At 38.5% G+C, this 23,033-nt stretch overlaps 2 protein-coding genes across 2 annotated transcripts; both read right to left on the bottom strand.

Annotated features, from left to right (window-relative positions):
- Positions 1-161: 161 nt before the first annotated feature.
- Positions 162-5,648, bottom strand: fgf19 (fibroblast growth factor 19). Its single transcript, XM_037095132.1, has 3 exons — positions 5,417-5,648; positions 5,202-5,305; positions 162-1,946 (listed from the first exon to the last, which is right to left on the bottom strand). Exons 1-3 carry the CDS (start codon positions 5,625-5,627, stop codon positions 1,626-1,628), a joined length of 636 nt encoding a protein of 211 aa, XP_036951027.1. The 5' UTR covers positions 5,628-5,648; the 3' UTR covers positions 162-1,625.
- A 7,462-nt stretch (positions 5,649-13,110) lies between these two features.
- fgf4 (fibroblast growth factor 4) lies at positions 13,111-19,788 on the bottom strand. Its single transcript, XM_037095841.1, has 3 exons — positions 19,309-19,788; positions 17,501-17,604; positions 13,111-13,587 (listed from the first exon to the last, which is right to left on the bottom strand). Exons 1-3 carry the CDS (start codon positions 19,700-19,702, stop codon positions 13,411-13,413), a joined length of 675 nt encoding a protein of 224 aa, XP_036951736.1. The 5' UTR covers positions 19,703-19,788; the 3' UTR covers positions 13,111-13,410.
- Between the last annotated feature and the right edge of the window lie 3,245 nt (positions 19,789-23,033).

Raw genomic sequence — 23,033 nt, 5'->3', positions numbered from 1 at the left:
TGTGTAATACCACTCTCACTCATTGTGTGAATGTTCTGAGATATCTATCACATGAGATATCTAGTCAGTCATAAGCAGCTGACTTCACCTGGCAGTCATGTCAATGCAGGTGTGATGTGGAGAACACAAAAATGTAATTTATCATTTTGGGAAAAGCCTCAATGGTGGAGGTAACAAAAAGTAATTGACAACTTTCATTAATTTAATAAACTTGATAGACACTTTATTTCAAACAGTGTTTGATAGTCAATCAATACATCTTTTTTTTTTCTGTCAGTGAAAATACACCTTTCCACTGCAAAGGACGTTTTGCATCAAAGGGTATATACTGCCTGTTGGGCCTTTATTTAGATGAAATCTGAAGACTATGTGATATTGCTGTTTAATTAAACTATTTAAGTGTAAATTATATGATAATTTTAAATAAAAGATGCTAAATACAGGAGATCTAATCAGGCAGAATATATGATCTGGTGCATAACTTCAACCAGAGCAGACAGACAGATTTTTAGTCACAGAAAAAAAATAAAAAAAAATAAGAGAAAAATGTCAAAATCTGTATGAAAGTATCTGATTTTCTTCTTCTTTTTTTTTTTTTACCTGCCTATTTTTCTAAACACAGGAGTAACAGTTAATTCAGAGGTCTTTGAAACATCTAGTCTTCGCTTGCTATTTTGAACTTATGATGACATATGTCAAATCTCAAAATGACAGTGATATACAGAGACAATCACCATGCGTACAAAGGTCAACAGGCATTAATCACAAACAGTGACCCTGCTTGGAATGTTTTATGATAATTACTTTATTCCAATATCTTCTATCAAATGAATGCAAAGTGTTGCTTTACACGTAACAGGAAGCATCGACACACACAAAATGTGAAGGTGCATTCAATAACGATATTCACATTGGAACTACAGGACATTCAAATAACCAAATAAATACAACAACTAAACCTCTGCAATATGACTTTTGCCAGTTGTGGAAAGCCTTATACGCCCTATTTTTGACTTACTATCCCACTGCAGTTTATTTGACCAACATCCTAATTCTCATCTATAGGTAGCAAAGTCTTGTTCTCTTCCTTTCACTGAGGCATTATACCCTGAGATGCTTGTTGTGTTCAAGCTATCGCAGGGAAATATGCTTGTTGTCTTTTCTAACAAAATGACAATCTGTCATCATTGTTTTTGGTGCTCCACAGTATAATAACAACCATGCCTTTTTTTTTCTCCTTTTACCAGTTTCTTAGGTTTCTTAGGTGCTGCTCTCATCTATAGTTACTGGTGCTGTCACCTTACTCTAAACAAACCAGAAAGTCAAACGTCTTCCTCCTTGTGTAAAGTAGGCTCTTTTTGGAGAGGAAAAAGAGCATGCTCCGGGTGTTTGTTCAGTAAATGTAAAGGGTCTTACTGAAAATGACAGGATGGAACATTATACCCAGTACGGGTGTCATTCTCCGCTCTGTATTTCACTGCAGAGGACAGATGGACGAATGTCACAGACTGAGTGCAGTCAGGCACTGTTTGACAACATGCAGGAAGGAGTGTTTGGTTTCAGTCCTCGGACAAAGCAGAGCACACCTGGACACATCCATTTACTGCTCTCTCAGAGCTTCTGTCTCATCTCTTATGGAAGCTTGGACTGTGAATAATCTGAGAGAGCTTTGCAAAAGAGTCCACCGTGTCCACAGGTTCCTCTGTTTGGGCTCCACTCTGTCCTGGCTGGTCAAGAATGTCGAGTCCAGGGTACAAGGCCTGATCTAGGGTGCTGATCCTGGGGAGGAATTGGGCCAGAGCTGGGAAGTCTCTGTCTCGACCCTGTAGCCTCTGTCTGTGGTTTCCTAGACTGAGCAGGACTCTGTGTCTGTCAGAGACATAGATGTTGTATCCGTCCGGCAAGATCTGCTCTTTGAATGTGCAGTCATCTCTGTCGTAGGTGTGCTGGAGGAGATGGGAGACAATTGCATTTAAAATGGTTTATGTTCTTTCAATGTTGAGATTTTATGATGATATACATTTTAAATTATTCCTGGCAATGAGAAAAATGTTTTTGTAGCTATGTTTCTAAAAACATGAAAAAAGACCAAAAAATAATAACTCAGAAACGGTATAGTCTTTTTCTTACAGAATTAAAGAAACACTATGTAATAAAACAAGCAAGCAATAAAACATGTTGACAAGTATAGTTAATATTTTGCAAAAGCACAATGAAAGAAATGACAGCTTCTTATGTCTTAAATGGTCAGATGATATTGTCCCATATTGCATTTTGGCTGACTTTGTAATGTCTGCAAATATTGTATCATTGTCGATAGAATCAAAATAAAATTGTAATGTAATGAAAGTGGTGATTTAAACCCCTATCATGTATGCTCAGGACTTGGGCTTATTACCCTACTTGGTCTAGTAAGACATTTTGCTTTTTGAAAAACATGGATTCATTCATATACGTATGTGCCATTCGTACCATTTGAGCATTTATATAATACAAGCAAGTTCACATTATTTGTATATAAGTTGTCCTTCTTATCAGAAGCTGGACAGAGTGGCGATGGCCTGACAGGTGGGCAAGAGAGCTAACAAGCAAGAAACCACTGGTTGAGCCACTGTTCGACATTTGTAAGCATGAAACCACTGGATATTTTCAACAAGACATCACAACATTTTCCAGCTGTGTTTGTGCAAACAAAACAGAATATTTTGGATGAAAAGTTGAGACGATTTCCAGCCTGTTTTTGAAAGCATGTTAACCAAACCCTAAACCTTGGTATTTGTGCCTAAACCCATCAGAGTACGAACACAGCATTGTCACAACATAAAATTTAAAAAGTGGAGATACATTTTTTTGCAACATATATGTGGTTTCGTGGTTTGCAGATATGTACATTGCCAACGTATGTTCTGGTGACTGTGTTGCCACTCACTTATTGTGGCTAATGTTAACCAGTGCTAGCAAACACACATTGTTAGGTGAGTTTGCTGAATTCACAACTCTAATCTAAATGTGGAGAGATGAGGTCAATTGCAATCTTTGAAAAAACAAAAAAAAAAGAAAAGAAACTATTTTATTACATTTCATTGATTAAAAATTAATTTTGAAATATGTTTAGTTTGTTTAATCAATAATCTCAATCTTAGTTAATTATGTTTATTAACCACTGGTATATGTAAAGGTTAGCAAGTAGCTCAGACAGCAATATAATTTCTAAAAGTAGAAGCTTCCATGTGAATTGCATGATTGCTGGTTCTAGATTGAAGGCCCCTAATTTCAAAAAAAAAAAAAAAAACATACGTAAGTGGTGCTGCAAGTTCTTCGACGGCTGTTTACTTTGGCCAAAGAGAACTAGCCAGAGGCCAAGGTTGTTGTTGCTGCTGCTGGGACTTTTCATTCAGGTTTTTCACTTTGCAAACACATCCTACCCTCTACCATTCCGGACAAAGGTTGATGAACCTCTGTCTGAATGAATGCCTGACTGGCATGCAGTGTTTTATGAACATAGAAGCTGACTAACAACATGTATGAAAAGCAGCAGGAGACCGTAGGCCAACGGGAATCTTTCTGGATAGCCTTAGAAATGTTCCTGAAAAACACTGGTTGTATAATGTTTGCAGCATTGCTACATTTTGAAAATGATTGAAGGTTTACAATTATTCCTTACAATGTAAAATGCAATTGATAATTAATGTGGATATCCATTTGTATCTTTGTAGTCATATTGTATGAGAAGTCACATTTTCAGTGGTTAGTTTATGTATGGAATTCAAAACAGACAATACTAATCAAATCATATAGAAGAGTCTACAAAAGGACTCAAAAAGCAAAGTGGACATCTAGAAAATCCTAACTTACAATGTGTGATAGCTGGAATACTAAATACATTTGCAGTTGAAATGGCAGTTAAAGTGGAAGTACTGAAAGTTGAATTTGCAACACAAACTACTGAATTGAGTTTAAAAAAAAAATGACTTTGATTCAACTGAATTTGAAGAACTGGTAGTTGCAGTGGCTGCTGAAGAGTGAGATATTAAAGCAGCTGAACTGTCACGTGTGGGAAACCCAGTGGAAACCCAGAAAGGCCATTTTGCTCTCTGTGCTACAGCTATGTTGAAACTAGTCACAGCCACTCAATCAACCTCTTCTGTTGAGTTACCTGTAAGGATCTGGGTTTATTGAAAATAGTGTTTATTTGGCTGTTAAAAACTGATATACTTAGATGCAACATTGCCCAATGCACAAAAAAATGTTTTTAAAACACATTGACACATGACACATTATTGGGTTAGATTATTTTCCAAGGGTAGATAATAATTTGTTTTAAAAGTTGATGTGATTTAAAACATACACTGCACAAAAGGTGCATGTAATCTCAGTGATGTCACCCATAGGTTTCTAAAAAGCTCAGTGTGATGGCACTTAGTGAAACAACAATGCCAAAGTAATAATCAGACAACCAATTTGACCCATTTATTTGGCCCAACAAGCCCAGAAACTTGGTGACTAGAATGGAGCACAAGGCAGTGTCTGGAAATATGACTGTCTGGAAATATGTGATTGGCAGGAAGCTGAGGGGGGAATCGGTGACAATAATGTCAGACAGGTGATGTTTTTGAAATAAGAGTATGCTTTTGTACTATGGTGCTATGAAATGTATCTTACTTCAAAAGGAATTATAATCTGAAAGTAAACTCCAATAAAACAACATGAATGACAAAGTCACATCAGTCACAAATTAATCATTCAGCCATTGAATTGTCATTTGATAATTCATTTGCATATTAAATTTATATCCACCATGTCTTTTTTATATTTTATCTGAAATAAGTAGTTAAAAAAATAAATAAATGAATAAATGTGTTTAATCTTGGTTAAATAATGTTAGTTTTGGTGAAGTTTTTATGAAAAGATTCAATTTGTATTAGTAATAAGTTGGCATTTTCTTCAGTTGTAAAATGTTACATCTGAGCACAGAAGTCAGAATAGAATTCAAATTTGACTATATAATACATGTACTGTGACTGTGCACTTACTTATTAGATAATCTTACCAATATGGACAAGCCTAATTAGTTGTCATTCTGCAGTAGAAAGACAACATTCTACCTCACAATTCAAGTCAAATATTCAGCATTCATTGTTATGTCAATGAACAACAGAAGCAAAAATTAAGTGACAACAGGTTGTCTCTGAACTCCTTACCGATGAGTACAGTCTTCCATCGGCTTCTATGCAGAGAAAGCGTGCGGTCGCTGCTCCTCTGATGACAACACAGCCTGGATCTACTGGACGGATCTCCAGCAGGCCTGCATTTCAGATGATTGTCAGAATGAAAATCCCATCAAGCTACGGTGATTTACTGACAAGAATCCCAATTTGCAGGCTGTTGAGTCTGTGCTTATAAATGCTTGACTTACTGTGCAGGGTTTGGTCTGCAGAGCTGTGGATCTGTCCATCTCCACTTATCAGCAGGTGCAGTCCTGGTCTAGCGGCGTACAAGTGCCTGAACCGAACTACCTGTCCCCAGTCGTTGGTGATGTGGGGCCCCTGGTCTGATAGGGGCATACAAACAACTCCAACAGAAAAAAAAGTATTGGCCAGAGATACAATGACCAAGAAGAGCAGCATGATTTGTCAAATACGGTGTAAGCTTTCTGTTGCTGCTCCCTCCGGTTGGCCATATGAAGGTAGTCTCATCCTAACACAGCCTTTTCAATGTGTTCCTTATCAGCTACTGATAACCCCCTTTCCAAAATCCAATTCCCAGAAGCAAACCACAACACACCCCTGCACGACATCCAACTGAATCATAGCTCTCTGCTGGGCCCAGATGAGTACCAACTTGAGCCCCTGTTGTGGCTTTAAGCACTTCATTCAAAACTCCGGTAATTCGTCCTGGTGTTAAATATTCAAAAACATCCTGACTTCATAAATAAACTTATGACATTTTAAGGAAAGTACTGTGGACAAATACCCAAATTTCAGTTTTAGATTTGGTTAGAATTACTGCTCATTAAATATTAGGCATGCTGAATTTACGCAAGGTCATAACCATGTATATAGTTGTTACTTTATGGATAAGCAAGAAATCATAGGCATACACTTATTTGAGAATGGGGTTTGGCAAAAAACTCTCAACGCAGGATACAACTTGGCTACCCATCCACAGGGTTAAAATGTCTCCATCTGGCATGCCACTAGGCTTCATACACACCACAAAAGCTACAACAAAAATGTCCTATTCCTCAATAGGTCAAGTATGAATCATTAAGATCGCAGCACATGCCAAAATGTTGTTGTACTACAAGATGTGCCTACTTTACCTACCTAAAGTAGGTCTATTAGCAGTGGTAGTGCAGTAATGTTGAAAAAAACCCAAACATTTGGCCTACAGAGTCGCCTACGAATCAGAAGTAGACCTACTTTTTTTTTTTAACCTACCTTATTTTCATTTTGATGCTACTTTGTTCTCTGCTACTGGTCAGAATGGAAGATTATATATTTTACATACAAAATGTGGTAAGCACTATTGTAGATCAGCAATGACTTGACCAACAACTGTAATAGTGTACCTGTAGTAACAAGACAGTTTTATAGTAATATAGCCTCAGATTTACTTTTTTTTTTCTTTTTTTTTTTTTACATTTTAAGAAAATGTAGCTAATGTGTATACATTTTGTAAACATTTTCAATGCATAACAAGTAATGGATAGACATGTAATTCAATTTTGAACTGTAATTTTATTCCTTTAGTAGTATTAAATGAGATATTGATAGGAGCAGCAGTAGTAAAGTGATAGTAGTAACAAACTTTCACTCGTGCCTATAGATTGTATGTGTCTTATATTGACGATCATGTTGCAAAATAATGTTACATAAAGTGCTACCAAATGTACTCTATCAGTATTTTTATTTGTGAATAGGGTAAAGTCTACAGAGTGGTCTGAATCCAAGCTAAGCTGTGAGATTGGGTCACTCCGCACTAAAATAACAGACTTCTTTCCGCTCTTATCACATTCTGGCCTGCGCTTCCGCTGCTCGGCCTTGCAATTACATACAAGCAAGTTAAACTGTAAAGGAGAGCAAACATCACCATTCACCAAAATGCAACCTGAGGTCCAGACTGAAAAAGCTTCTCATGAGAATGGTTTTAGATTTGGAAACAGATGCCCTCTGAGGGTAGACTGTTTTACTACCAGTGTGTGTTATGGCACTTTGACAAGGGATTTTTTTTAAAGCCCCCTTTTACCTCAGATATCTGCATAGCTTCAGTCACTAGATGGCAGCCTAGAACAAGAAGTATCTTTTCAAGCCAGCTCTTATTAATTTCATCTCAAACACAGCACACAATCCAAAAAAAACTTTACTGAAAAAGAAATTACTTTATATATAATACGGTAAGCTAAAAAGACAAAAGCTGCCCAACACACACCCACAGTCACACTACCACAGCATTTACAGGTTAAAAGGCAATGAATGCGGATGATGGAGCAGTGTGAAGAGATAAAAGAATAGGAGGATAACAAGTCAAAAGAAGAAAAAAAAGAGGAAAAAGGCAGGGAGAGATGGCCAGTCCACCCCTGCAATAGCAGTTCAAGTGGCTGTGCGTGTGTGTCCAAGCGCGTGTCTGTGCGTGGATGCAGTGCACACGAGTGTGCGCTTGTGTTTAAGGCGGGGGTGGCGGGGCACAAAAAAATGTTTGCACCAGGGCCTATCACCATGATGTTATGCTACTGTACACTACACCCAGAGCTATAATAAATTATAAAGTGTGTAACCAAGTGTCTGCTGGCTAAACTGTCCATAATGAGTGATGGATAACTCATAAAAAGGTCAGTAAGCATTAACCAGCAGTCATTTCACAACTAACTAATGTGTCAAGTAATTGTTTATTGACGTTCATGTTAATAAAGCAGTTAATTAATGCATTATTTAATTGTTGTTAAGTTAAGCTACAACAATAAAAAGGACACAAGAAGTAACCTTAATTAATGGGTTAAGGTGTTAATTCAGATAGCAGTATATAGATCATTAACAAAAATGACAGGGACACATAAATGAACAGTTATCATGAGCTAAAAGTCGATTAATAGTTAACTACAGTGTAACAATTTAGTTGTTGTGTTCATGTCATTGAAAGTGTTTCTTCATACATTATTAATAGTTTATTATTTGAAAACATTCGCATCACGCTGACTATTACAGTTTGTGTTGTCATGTGTTAACTAAAGATATGTTTCAGTAAACACACAGTGTTAGATGTTACTAACCAGTCCAAAGAAACATTGTGAGTGCAACTCTTCGAAAGTCCCAACAATTTGTACTCCAGTTGTCTTTGGTCTTTTTTGTTCTGTCAACGTCACGCTACAAATGGCCAACTAGAAAATCAATTTTTGGCAATTGTGAGATTCCGAATCATAGGACATATGAATCTCCATTCTAATGTGAATAGATTTTTTTTTACCCACCCCTAGTGGCAGGCCTTGCATATACCTTTTCAAAAAAATGCTCAGCATCAGCGTCTGTTGAGAGCTTGGCAAACCTCTTCCTGTTCAGAGGTCAGATGGTCACCACATTTAAAATGGACTCATATTCTAACTATGTAATGTTGACAGGAAGCCATGTGTTTATACTAAGTGCTGTATCTAGAATTACCATGACCTGGATGACTGAGAACCTTCAACAACATGGGTTATTACATTCCAAGAAAGAAAGAAAGAAAGAAAGAAAGAAGAAAAGGTGTTGACTTTCAGTCCATAAACTTCACAGAATATGTCATGTTGGCATGGATGGGTTCTTAAAAAAAAACAACCATGAACCTTTCACTTTGGACAGTAGCATGGATTGTAACTCGTTACATGATGTAACTGTAGTGATATATTACTGAAATTATTCTTAGTAATGCGTGATATAATCTGTTACCGCTAAAAGAAACATATTACTGTAACACATTGCTTTTGTAACGAGTAACCCCGGACACTGCATGCTGTAGAATGCTGAGAATGTATGTGTGCTGTAATGTGTTATCCTTTGTAACTGCTTTTGCCTTGTAGGATATAGAAAAGCCCCTAGTTAAACTCTCTTGATCATCGTGTTATTCACAATTCCCCTAAAACAATATCCTCAAGTAATGTGTCATCTAATATGGTGCTAATAATTTTGCTCAAAAAACCTTCTAACAATTCATCCAGCTAGCAACAGCCTAGTCCACTTAACAATATCAATTACTGCTCTTGTTGCACAAGACACTCATTAACACACATTAATTTATGGCAAAAAATGAATTGTAATTCAAAGTAACGCATTGCAAAATCGAAATTCTGTGTCATGATGTAGTTAAATATCATTCCTGTTTGTTGAAATCTGCAACACAAGCTGACTCTCTGCCAGTCTGTAGAAAGTTTGTTCGAGGCTTCCAGTGGACTGGATACATTGTGGGTTTGAGCAGCTTTCAGCACTGACCGACTGCTCATGAACTTATTTGTCTCGTTTTACTGTATCGTTGTCTTCATTTGTTGTTAAATGGCAGTTGTAAAATAACTTTTTAGGCCTATCACTGCAACTAATTGACCTGGAGTGTGGATCAAAAGGGTTACACTCTAACACACTGACAAATGCTCTTGGTATCATGTGGCAGCCAGAAGTATTCCAAGTATGTGTTAATAACATGATAAATACATGCGCTGTTATAAACTTAGATAAAAGACAACTGCATGACAAAAACACAAATACTAACACATCTTACATTTATATAATGATTTTATTGTCAACTTCCCTTAAGTTAGACTTTATACATGTGCACAGCACATACAGTGTAATATTTTATTAGGCCCAGTATAAAACTACAGGACAACTGATAAAAGTAGTTGATAGAAAACTGTCATAAGACAGGACTCAGAATCATAGATAGTACAGTATCATCATCAGTTCACAGTGGAAAACTTTTTTCACTAAATACAGATGTCCAGGTGTTTGGGATGCTGTTGGGCAGTAAAATAAAATCAAAAATCAAGTGTATCTGTGATCAGTATACAGCGGCATTTCTCCACATGGTCAGCAGAGACTGTCAACTAGCAATGCGGTGTTAACCAGTTGGATGGTTTGAGCAGAAAGTGTGCTATACCAGTCACAGCTGACTTTAAGATCTATGCTGGTTTGGCTGAATAACCAAATGAGCAGCTGGAGTAGAGCGATGACCCTGGGTCGATGACTGAGGGCCGAAAGGTATTCTACTGTAAACACGATGCCCACCATGCAAAGCAGTGATACTGGAGAACACTGAGCACAGCTGTGAGCACCAGACACACCAGTATACCTGCATGCATCACTGCTGACCAGCTTGGAACGGAGATTTAAACAGCCACGCTGTAACATGAGATGTTACCGAACCAGCAGAGGGTGGCTTTTGCACTAATTCTGAAATGTATACAATGACATGTATCTTCCATTTGTGAGCCTGCATAGCTTGGATCAGACTTGACATCCATACTGGTTTGAAAGAATCACAGCCTAAAGCCACCACAGTGACAGTTTGCATTCTATTTCCTTGAGCTATGTGTGACTTAATACCTAGTATGTGCATACAGACGGGCTGGCCTCTACAATAATGCTAATCATTTCTACTGAAGGCACTCCTGCTCAACAGAAAAAAAAACAGTACTATCCTAAACAGGGCTGGTTAAATGCATATATGCTTTCATATGTGGAATGTTGAAACTGAGATTTGAAACTTCTTAGATAAAAGACCAAATAAGAAAAAAGGAGAGTACAGCAAAGAATAAACTGTAAAATTGTGGTCACCTATCTCTCAGCAGACCCTTTTTTTGACCAAGGTTGTTGATTATTGGTAGATTTATTCATCACTTGCACCAAAGCCAGCCAAACAAATGCATCATGCACTTTCAGACATCAACTTCCACCCAGCAGTGTTGGTTTAAAACTGTCCTCCCGGAATACCAGCACCTTTAGTTACTTCGTGGTTATATTTACAAAAATATAAAAAAAAAATTATATATATAGGGTTACTGGCCCCAGCCTATAGTACAGTCGAACAGCTGTCCGTAAATATTTCTCCCATGATTATCCTTTCTAAAAGTACATCGTAGGGTAAAGATAGTCGGAACATGACAAGGCGCAACTAGGACAACATGGCCCCAGAGCTAGGCTGCAGTCAACTGCAGAGACTCACAGTGAGACAGAGAGGAGAAAAATACAAGAAAGAAGGAGTCTGGGAGATATGTACACTAAACTGAACAAGTGCATGGAACAGCTTATTTTGCAGGAGGTTAGCTAAAGCTTGAAAAGGGGTGTTGCTTTTAGTAAGAGAGAGGGCACAGAAGGAATTGGAAATCGGTTGTACCGGAACTGCAACAAGGTTTGTATCCTCACCAAAATGTATTTGTGAGCTTATTTTATCTTGAGTGTGTTGTTATTCATCACTGCACGAGGAAATGACTGGAGGGGAAATTCACTTAGTAAATGACACTGATGTATAGGTTGGGAAATTCCTTTAAAAACCTGAAGGAGGATTGTGCCTGACTATAAAAAAAACATTTAAGGAATAGTTCAACATACGTAGAAATATGTTTAATTGCTTTCATGCTTGAGTTAGATGTTCAGATTGATACCACTCTCATGTCTGTATTGTAAATACTGTATGAAGCTACTGCCAGCAGCTGGTTAGCTTGACTTGGCACTAGCTAGACTACCAATATCAAGATTGTGCGCCCACTTTAGATGGAGTGAACACTTTTAGCTGAGCAATTACAAGGTTTTCTGCTTAAAGAAAGGGTGTAAAAAAACATTGTTTAAAATCAATTTCGGATCTCGTTGCTTTCGTAGACTAGTTGTATGCAACCATTTAATGTTTTTTTGTTGTTGTTTGTTTGTTTTGTCTTTTCCTTTAAGCTCACTAACACTTTTTCTCCAGTCCTGACAACAATTGAAATATATAAATGAATTATACTCATTGGAAGGATCAGGACAAGCCTTTTCATACTGATTAAACAAGTGACATGACACCTGAGAGTGATGACCTGCTCATCTATCACTGAACAAGAAAGGAAATAAGCATTTTTCCAAGATGTCAAATCTTGTCTTTTTCAAATCAATAAACATTTAAAGTAGTTCTAAAGCAAGACAAACTTTGTAACTTTTGCTGAAGAGCAGACATTGAAGATACAAATGAAAATTACAGCAGTAAAATTTTATAGGACTGTTATTATGTGTTTTGGCGTTATGAATTCAACCGTTTATTTGTAGTAGTAGTAGAGTAAGATATAGTGATGTTTCTTCTATCAAAAGTTAGATAGAGCTCCTTTAGCTCAAGGCAAAGCTGACTAGGTGATGACATTTTCCAGGGGGGAGACATTTTGGCACAAAGCGGGCAATATGGCAAATAACTGTTCAATTTGTACAAACCTCTCTATTCCAGAACAATCTTGCCCAACAATCTCTGCCATCCCCAGCAGAAAGGCTGTGACAGTCAAGGCTATGCTTCCTCCATTGTATTTCAGTTCTTTGACCTTGCCTTTACATTCCCAAATTCTCCACTTATATAATGTCAAGGAGGATGCCTCTCTCTATCTGCGGTCTTATAGGTCTGACTGAGATTGACAGTAGGAAAGTTCAGAGTTCATCCCCCCTTGGTAGAGCTATAAACAGAGCTGTGGAGGTTGTGGGGGTTTCCTACTCCCCCCTCCTACTCTTCTCCCTGCCCCTCTCTCCGTGACAGTAAGATGATACTATTTCAATTAGACTCCAGTGCCACACAAAAGAGTCAAAGTGTTTGGCAAAAAGTGCCACTTCTGACACCAAAAACAGTCACGCCCTAGCTCTTGCACCTCATCTCTCTCTTAGGCTAAGACTTTAAAAAGTCCTGTTTTAGAGAACACACACACACACATATATATATATATATATGTATATATATATATATATATATATATATATATATATATATATATATATATATATATATATATATATATATATATATATATATATATATATATAAATGTCTCCTGTGCACTGCTGCATATTTCGTCATCAGTGCAAGAAAACCAAGATCTGAAGACAGGATTTCATTCTGTAGCAGCAATCATCCGATAAATTAGAAAATGAAACTATAAATAACGTGTTTAGCATCTTGGCTCTTACTGACCCACAGTAAAAACACAAGCCTTCCTAAAAAATATAAGCTGTGAAACATGAATATACATATACACATACACACACACACACACACACATACACACACACACACACACGCACACACACACACACACACCCAAAAGACCATATCAAATATGATACACTTGCATAAAGCATAAAAAAAGAGTAAAAGTGCATCATAGTCTGGAGTCCCCCACCCCCCATCTCCATATTGAGGTGAAGTCTATTTTTGAGGCCACTAGATTCTTGGCAAGAAATGTGTCACCGTCATGGCGGGTGACACTCGGTTTCCTCTTTTTGTTTTGCCATTCTTACTCAGGCCAATGTACATCCTTGGGTAGACCACCGACTCATAGGCATTGTAGTTGTTGGCCAGAAGCTTTTCTCTGAACTTGCACTCGTTGTTGTAGTGTAACTGAAAGAGAAAAGAAGCAGATATAAGGATTATTTGAAAATGCTGATTGTATGAATGCAGAGACAAAACAAAGATGCCAGCACAATTTTCCTTTTTATTGGGGGAGTGGGAAGGAGTAGTCTGCATTGTTCACAGTGATCACTATCAAACAATTGCTTTATTTCAGGGCTATTGTACAGGAGCTGTTTTAGTCAGAGATTTAAACAAAAATGATATTGTTGTGAGTAAGACAGGATTCAGGATAACATGCTTTGATTGTGCTATTTTCTCTCTGTGAGTTGAGTACTACCTTGTGACCTGGCTCTTTCTAACTTAACTGAGTAATTTACTCATGTTTGGCTATTGCTTTATGTTTGTCTCTGTTTCTTTACAGACCCAGTAAGTGCAGTTTGTCCATGTGGGGTGCCCAAATATTTGTAAAATTGTAAATTCTGTTTCCCATAAATCAATTAGACTCCAGCAGCCCACAAAAGTGTAATTTGGTGTTTCATAATGATCCGAAACAGCACTGTCGATATCTTATGTTTTGTGCCATTGATTCACCAAAACATCCTTGCTTCCCAGTCAATCAAGATGCTGTACACTCGCACGCCCTCTCTCTCACACACAAACACACACATGTGGCATTTTTCCATATACATCTGCCAGCCTGGCTCTCCTTGGTTTGATTTGGTGCAGCAGCCCAACGCAACTAGGAATTGCATTTCCATCACTGCTAACAAAGTGTTTTGATTATGAAGCAGCATTACAGGAAATGTTGTGTTTTTACTAAACGTGACTTCTGAAACAGCTGAAAGTGAACACCATGAAACAGTAAAACACAGCAGATGTCTGAAAGTACAAACGGGACTGAAGAAACTTAAGAGATTGAGTTAGAAGCTACAAAAGTACTGAGAGTGGAACATACTGACTTTAACATCTTGCTTTCAGGTTTCCTGCACAGAAATGAAAGCATCAATTTGAAACACACACTTGTTTGAGGGAGAGATGAGTGATTTTACAGGTCGGCCGCAGTTGCGAGACATCACCACAGCACAGGGCAGTTGTGGGTTGGCCCTATTTTCGAGCAGGTTTAATGAGTACACGCATTAATGTGCACATACACGAAATGAAACTCCAGCAGTAGCCTCAACCAGACAAGACAATGATCATCTGATCTCTTAGTCAAGTTCACGTATTCTGGAGTAACTAGATATTAATTGGTAACTAATCAGCAGGAAGCTGAGCCAAAGCTCAGGTCAGCAGGTTATGGTTATGGTCACAAGGTCTAAGGAACCACGCGATAAACTTAATGGGAAGCATATCACCAGAGTGAATGACAAATGATGCTATAACTAGCTGCCGTTAGCTAATTGGCTAAGTTAGTGTGTCTGAACCAGGACCTCTGATCATACAAGAAGTCACCAAAGGTGACGAGGCCCAGCTCAGCTGAATTTGAGAGTGAACGCATCGATAAACCACACTGGGAGGCACAAAATAGTTCATGGACAGCTTTGACAGAACACCAACACTGTAGTTTCCTCACATTCTGTTGATAAATATCTATGTTTTTTTATGTTTTGTGCTTTAAACAAAAATTCTGGCTAGTAGGTGTGGGGGATACAAAAAAATGTGGTTTCAATCTCTTACTAACTAATACAAGACCACTATCACTGATATTGATACCATATGATACTGACACTTTTTTATCATAACACAGGACCGTTTCTAAAAGGGATATTGCCTTACACTTACCATCTCCAGATCCTCTTTAGGGGTTGTGGGACAGACTTAACAAGTTTAAAGTGAAACTCTCGCCAAAATGCAACCTAGGCTTTTTTTTGTGAATGTACCCGAGTCAATCGCTATTTTTAAAACACTAAGAAGACTCGACACAACATTAAACTTTGCTCGTAGTATCACCAGGGTCTCTACACATGAACACGAGCATTGAGAACATTGTTTGTGTACACAGTGTTCACTAAACAGAAAGTTTTTGAACAACTCACATTAGCAGTAGCTTCTTCCTCTAGCCGTCATCGTGGCAGCCCAGACGTACTCGGGGATCGACACGTCTGGGTAGAGTGTATGTGGTTTAGTTGAGCTATGTGTAGAGACCCTGGTGATACTACGAGCAAAGTTTCATGTTGTGTCGAGCCTTCTTAAGTGTTTTAAAAATAGAGATTTTGATGCTAGCGTAAAAAGTGCCCCATTGCACTCCCATTGAAAATGAGTTTGAGCCAAAACAAAAATATATCTTCTCTCAATATATCTATATCTATAATATATTACTCAATCTTATAATGTCCTCTTTCGTTGTAACTATGCGTTTAGATGAAGGTCTGAGTCATGAACAATCACAAAAAAAGCCTAGGTTGCATTTTGGTGAGAGTTTCACTTTAAGCTCAATTACACCTTTCACAGTTACGCATCATAATAGTTCTGTTAGTTTACATTGACCCTTATACATATAGGGGTATATATATGTTATTATCTTATCATTATTTTTAATTTTCCTCAAATTAATTTGTTATTAATTTAAATATTCGTACTTACGTTTCAGTGGGCTGAATATATTATATGAATGTCTGAATATAGTGATCTATTTTTAATCAGTTTGACTAAAGTATTGATTTCCCTGTATATACAGTACCTGGATATTGCCTGCATCTCTGAAAAGACCCTTCCAGTGAACTCTGTGTCAGGGGTCGTGGTGCTGAGGCATTTCCCTCCTTCTGTCTTCTCTGCTGTGGTTCTCTTTCTCTTGTTTTTGTGTGTGTGTGTGTCTAAACAAGTTTGAGGTGTTGCCACAGTGGTGCACAGCCTCCCTGCACACATCACAGTTCGCAACATTTTAGATCGCAGCTGTGAAATAGCTCCAAACAATGCACCTCTTTCCTTCAACCATCACTGCATGTCAGATTAAACTAGAAAACTAGCTGCATGTGGACAGTGCGCAAGTTGTGTACATGACTGGCTAACGGCACAGCAGTGGATAAGCATAGAGCAAGCTTACATATATTCATGACCAGGAATGCTCTTCGACAGCTCTACTCATTCATGACTTTGTGGGTCCAATGCAGGTAAGAGAAACTGAACTGGATCATTTTGTATCCATCCAATTGATTTGATCTTGAAAAGGAGTATGGAGGTCTGGTCCCCTTTAAGCCATATCTGACTAATTGCATCTTTAAATCATTTAGTCTATTAGTCTAAGGATTGGAGATTTACATATATGGTATGATTATTGGATTTTAAAAGTTTTTGCATTTCAACATTACTAAACGCATTTTGTGAAGTCAAAGATGTCAACCATATTCCATATTACTTCTTTTACTCTTCAATCCCAACAGGTCATATATCAGCACGCTAAGTTTTGTTTATTGATACAGTTGTCTGTCTATAGTCACTGGGTGTAATTATTAAGTCTTAACTTCTCTGTGGTGCCACTAATTGATTATAGTTTTAAAAGTTTTTCCTCTAGTGATGTGCAAATCTCCATCTAATGAGCATTTATGTTATCACACAGTCACACTTAGAAACAGGTGATACACAGAGTGGTACAACCTGTTCCTGAAAGTTTCGTCTGGGGTAACAGAGTCACCTTTACTAAACTAGATTTTTTATCTTAGTCTTAAATTGTGAGTCATCGCATTATTAGAATCAACCCATTACAAGGGCTGTAGCATACCACGGTCATGTTCTGCATATTTTTCCTGGGAATTTGTGGGTTTCATGAATCATAAGGTACTATGGTGATTAACTGATATCGTGGATTCCAGTATTCTAGACTCAATATCTTCATATCACTCAGGATAAACAAATATCAAATCAACAAGGTCAGTATTTCCCGGAGATTGATTTTTGGCAGTGTGGAGAACAGCTTAAATGATGCATTAGACAGTGGCAGACAGTCACAGTGTTCTACACTCACAGATCCGTACAGCTTTCCTCGCCGGCTCATGGCCACAAACAGTCCACTGCGAACGCCCAGCAGAGTCACCACTCCTCTCTCTACTGGAGAGATCTGCAGAAGACCTTTAGAGAAAACAGACCACATATACTGAAACTTATTCTACTGCTCCATAGATAAGCTACTCTTCCCAAAAGATAAACTAGACAGTCAGGAGCTCATCAGAACGCTAAACAGTTTCCATTTTTATCGAAGATTTGATCTGTAAATGCAGATGAGCACTTACATTGAGAAGTTTACAGGTGATACAGTTTGTCAACTATTTGATGCGCCGTAACAAGCAGATTGACTTTAGTTGTCCTTGTTGATTATTGGGTCTGCCAGGTGTGGCCCTGTTCTAGGCTCATACCTTAAACAAACACATGTATGAACATTTTTGGACTGTATTCAAACTGGGAGAATTCTTGAATGAATGACAGCTTTTCCACACTATGAATTTCCCAGTAGAATAACTGTTGGCGCAAAGATGTAAACTGGATTGTTTCTGTTTTCCTCAGAGAAGTAATTGCTAACAGCAGAAAACATGTATTCGTTCATTTAGTCCATGATGGACATGATGCAGACAGAAATGATGCCATGCTGTCAGCCTGACTGAATCAAGCATTTTTCAAATGCACAGTGGAGCGAGGATTATAGGGAACCATCTAATGTCATTATTCAATAGCCACTGTGCCATTAAAATGTACTAGTTTAATCAAGCTATCTTAACCCAACTTTACTCCGAATCTGGGCTCAAACAACCTCTTATCTCAGACTATCTGAACAATATTTCTTCTGAGGTTTGGTGTAACAACGGCTCATCAGTCACTGTTACATTAAAGCCATTAAATGCAAAGATATCTGAAGAGTGACTGAACCTCTGCCGGTGCAGTCTCTCACTTGGCGAGCCGATGTGTTCCAGCAGACCGTGCGTGCGTTCGTGTGTGTGCGTGTGTGCATGCGGGAGTGTGACCTTTGTTACTGCTGTCATTTCAAAATGCTTCACAGTAGCTTGAATTCCTCAAAGAGATTGTGTGTAATGTATCTCCATGAATGTGTATGCCTTGTCTTTAAATAGTACAAGGGGGAAAAACAAAACAAAACAAAACAAAAAGAAAAAAACAACAGGCAGCCTGTCATCTCCACTGCATTGGGCTCCTGTCCTGCACGAGGGGAGGACGGGGATTAGCTTTGACATGTTGGGTACAGAAATGTTTGAAACGTTCTCTTTATGTCTGCATGTGAGTCGGTATAGGTCCTCGTCTGGGTCGGACTGCTTGGGTTAATCTGTCTTAACAGATGGGTCTAGGCGCCATGTCCTAACTTTAGTTGCTGGCTCGCTGCTGGCCTGGATCACAGCGGGCTCTGGTTACACACAAGGCGCACAGCACCAGCACATGCATGCTCAGCGGCACTAGGGAAGGACTCCAGATGTTGGCACTAACGCCTGGCTCAACAGTTTATCTGTAGCCTTAAGTGTTCACCGACTGACAGCAGAAGCGGTTTCTCATCCAGCGTGAAAAGTAAAGGTTGGGATTGAGGTGTCAGCAGGTGCCGGCGGGCAGCTTCGTAAAACGTGCTCAAATAGCTATGTAGTCTTATAGTCATTCTAGTTCTCTGAGTGTGAGTCTGTTGAAACACAATTTCCTAAACTTCAACAATAACTTGTTACTTACGTTTAACACCAGAAACTGTAAGACCTACACTTACATTAGGCTGAACAGGTCAAAAGCGTAGGAATGATCAACAGCATATCGCCTAAATTATGATAAATAATTGACACAACTTACTGTGGCGGTTTTCGTTGTGTACTCCGGTTATTCTACCATCCGGTAACACTTGAATATGAAAGCCGATCCCCACGTTGCAATAGAGGCGCCGCAACCTTTTTATGCCCAGGAGGTAGTCGCTGTCCCGCCTTATCTCCTCCCGCTTTTCCCCCGGGATCCGCGCCAGGGACCGGGAGTAGAGAGCTTCCAAGCGATCCGCCGTCCCGTTTAGACCGGGGACGCATCCCGCCAACCCGGTCACAAGGACCAGTACCAAGACGGTCTGCAGGGCCGCCACAGAGCCCATCCCGGGTCTGGCTCCGAAAGCAGCCTCCTGACGCCTGCTTTCCCGATGAAGTGAGAGGAAAAATAAGAAGCAGCGGTGCGGCAGAGAGCGTGTGGAAGTTGCGCTCATTCCCAGACCGACAGGCGCACTAACCTCAGCGACGGGGCGACATTGATCTGCATGAGCGCCGCGCAACCATGCCTCTATATTTATACCTGGAGACACATTACATCACAGCTCCACAGTTAGAAGATTTCTACAAAGTGCATTTTCACATTCCAGACCGGCGCAATAGACGCTTTATTGGAATGAATAAGCTGCCTTATCTGAGAGAAAAGTCAGGAGTTTGTAGAAAATAAATGAATAAAGGCGTTATTATAATAATAATGATAAAAAAAAACTTCTTTGTGTGCGGCTTTCATTATCAGCAGCAGAATATCATAATTTATGTATGGGAGGATGTAAAATAGGAAACGGCCAAGTTAACAGACCGTGGTGTCGAGACAGGAGACAGTTCTATAAATGAACAATAACAGGAAAAAACACAGGTCCAATTCAACCAAATGACAAAAAAGCGCTAACTTAAGACGGCAGAAGGGAAATCATGTCCCGGGCCCTTATAGAAAACAATGGTAAGACTAAATAGAGAGTTTGCAGCATGGTAAGTAGGCTGTCATTGTCAATGCCAAGAGTTTATACAGTTCTGATATTCTGAAACACTCGTCACTCGTTTGTCAAATGTCACATGTGTTAATAGACCATGTAGTAGGCCTCTTTATCCCTCTATAATAATATAGACAGACATATATATATATATATATATATATATAGCCTATAGGCCCATATTTTCACATTTCATGAAAGGTTTATTTTTTATTTATTTTATTTGTAAAGTTTTATTTTAAGAAGTAATTATTTCATATTGTGTTAATTTCATTCAAACCGCCTACATATGCTTATTCTTTTATGATTATGATTGTTTTTCTCTTTTCAGAACTAATACCACCGTTGAACTGTTGTAGGGCCGCACCAAAATGAGTGGTCTCAAACATATAAAATAAAAACAAAAAAAACATAAATGCTCCTCTGAAATAACAGATGGTTGTTGAAGCATCTGTTGTTTAAATTATGATAATCATCTGGTGTCATGGCAGCATGTCTTTGATGTGTCATGCTTGACAGTCTTTCAGATGCACTGGTGCATTGCTTTGGACGTCCATTGAAATAAACCAAACCAAACAGCTCACCCTCCCTTTCACATCAGCTTCTCATCACTGGTATTATCCCTGCTAAATCTATGTTGAGCGCTAACATACCCTCTCTGCTGAGAGTCCCATTATTCACCTCTATGTTCTGGTACTGAAGGTCTTCCTTCTCTGTCAGCCTCAAGACACAATTCTTTGATCTCTGGGGTGGCTCGCTTCTGCTCCCCATTGACCACGCATGACACATTTTCTCACGTTCACATTCTGCTGATCCTCAGTATACAAATACATTGTTTCTATGTGTGCTGAGAATGGCGCCCTGAAAGCAGACAAATCTCAGAGATGAGCCTGTGGTACTGACATAATAAAGAATTGAACAAAAGAAACACAAAGTTTTAACACGTGCATGTTTTTTGCAGAAATGTACTTTGCTAACATTCATTTTGGTGATTGGGTTAGGGCAGCTGATGAAATACTGGACGTGCAGGACAACTGATTAATCTAGGCTCCGGTGTAGCTGTATGGCAACTGTATCACATTGAGGGGATATCACTGATAATACAATTACACCTTCATGAAAACTGATTGATCGCTGGATAGCTGCTGAATTGTTCGAGCACCAGGGTCCTCAATCTTTGAAGTAGAGGTCCATTCAACCTTTAGGTTAAACCCCTGGAAGAGGAGCCTGGTGGACCATTGGAAATGGACCTCCAGCAAAATTTAAGCAGGCTGGTTTAGACTGTTATTGGAAATGAAGACCGAGGATGTTCGTGACCCATGTAGACCAGCAGGGTCCGTGCTGTTGCTGTCCATGGTTCTGCAATCTCCCACTACCACTTTTCAATAAAATGATTTTGAGATTTTCTCTCCTGCTCACCAAGACTTGTAAGTTATTTACTGCAGTGTCTTTTGTTTATGTTGTACTGAAGTCATTGTGGTGTTAGGTTGCATGTATGCAATGAATTATGTTAAGCGAAAGAGGTTTTAGATTTCACCGTGTGACAGCTGGAATTCAGAGCTTAAAGTGTCTCACCATTCAACACAAACATTCTTTCGCTCACAATTTATTCATCATTGAATGTTCTTACAATTTATAAATGCAACAAATGACCATGCTCTTTAAACAAAAAGCATCATCACTGACTATAAATACGGAGAAACTTTGAGACTATTAACCCAACCACCTTTTTATATTAAATGATGACAACCATAGAAGATGGAAGAACCTTAGCAAAAAGCTATTTTCCAACATAATGCATTATCATTAAAAAGATTCTCCTCACACATGTACTAAGTCATAGCAACTCTCAAATGTGTGTCTGTCACAAAGAAAATAATTACCACGTCAAATTCACAATTATGGAACCTACTTAATAGTTAGGTATTAGGTGTTAGTCGGACTGTTGCACTGGTGGGGCAATTACTTTTTTTTAACTGTACACTACTTTAACTGTCCAACTGTCCCACTATTGCATGGTACACATACAGTAAGACAGGAGACAGTAGTGTCATGCTGTCCATAAAGTCCAACTATGCATACATTTAGTGTCATTATATCAAACATAGGCTTACAGAGGTTTTTTGTCTTCCATTCATGAGCGCACACTTGTAACCATACAAATATAGTTAGTTTTAAGTGAAATATAAATGTTTTAGGCCTTTATTATACTGCTGTGTAGTGTAGGCACTCACATGAACCGATCAAACATGAATGTATTACAAACCTCACTTCCAATGAAGTTGGGACATTGTGTAAATTGTAAATTGAAACAGAATACAATGATTTGCAAATCCTTTTCAATTGAATACACTACAAGGACAAGATATTTAATGTTCAAACTAATAAACTTTTTTTTTTTTTTTTTTTGCAAATATTCACTCTTTGTGAATTTTATGCGTGCAACACATTCCAAAAGAGCTGGGACAGCAGCATGTTTACCACTGTGTTACATCACCTTTCCTTTTAACAACACTCAATAAGCGCTTGGGAACTGAGGACACTCATTTTTGAAGTTTTGTAGGTGGATATCTTTCCCATTCTTGCTTGATATATGACTTCACTTGCTTAACAGTCCAGGGCCTCCGCAATCATATTTTGTGCTTCATAACTCACCACTCATTTTCAATGGGAGACAGGTCTGGACTGTCAGTCTAGTACCTGCACTCTTTTGCTAAGCAGCCATGTTGTTGTAAAATGTGAAGAATGTGGCTTGGCATTGTCTTGCTGAAATAAGTGGGCCTCCCTGAAAAAGACC

This window comes from Acanthopagrus latus, chromosome 4, assembly GCF_904848185.1.
Source record: "Acanthopagrus latus isolate v.2019 chromosome 4, fAcaLat1.1, whole genome shotgun sequence".
In the NCBI taxonomy this organism is placed as follows: Eukaryota; Metazoa; Chordata; class Actinopteri; order Spariformes; family Sparidae; genus Acanthopagrus; species Acanthopagrus latus.
The sequence above is the reverse complement of the archived record's forward strand: the minus strand, read 5'-3'. Positions and strand labels throughout refer to the sequence as shown.

Coding starts and splice junctions, on each gene's coding strand:
- fgf19 (XM_037095132.1), bottom strand. CDS start 5,627: ATGCTGCTCTTCTTGGTCATTGTATCTCTGGCCAATACTTTTTTTTCT. Junction 5,306..5,416: donor TGCAGACCAAACCCTGCACA/GTAAGTCAAGCA, acceptor TCTGAAATGCAG/GCCTGCTGGAGATCCGTCCA. Junction 1,947..5,201: donor ATGGAAGACTGTACTCATCG/GTAAGGAGTTCA, acceptor CATCTCCTCCAG/CACACCTACGACAGAGATGA.
- fgf4 (XM_037095841.1), bottom strand. CDS start 19,702: ATGAGCGCAACTTCCACACGCTCTCTGCCGCACCGCTGCTTCTTATTT. Junction 17,605..19,308: donor ACACAACGAAAACCGCCACA/GTAAGTTGTGTC, acceptor TTTTCTCTAAAG/GTCTTCTGCAGATCTCTCCA. Junction 13,588..17,500: donor GAGGAAAGCTGTACGGATCT/GTGAGTGTAGAA, acceptor TTTCTCTTTCAG/TTACACTACAACAACGAGTG.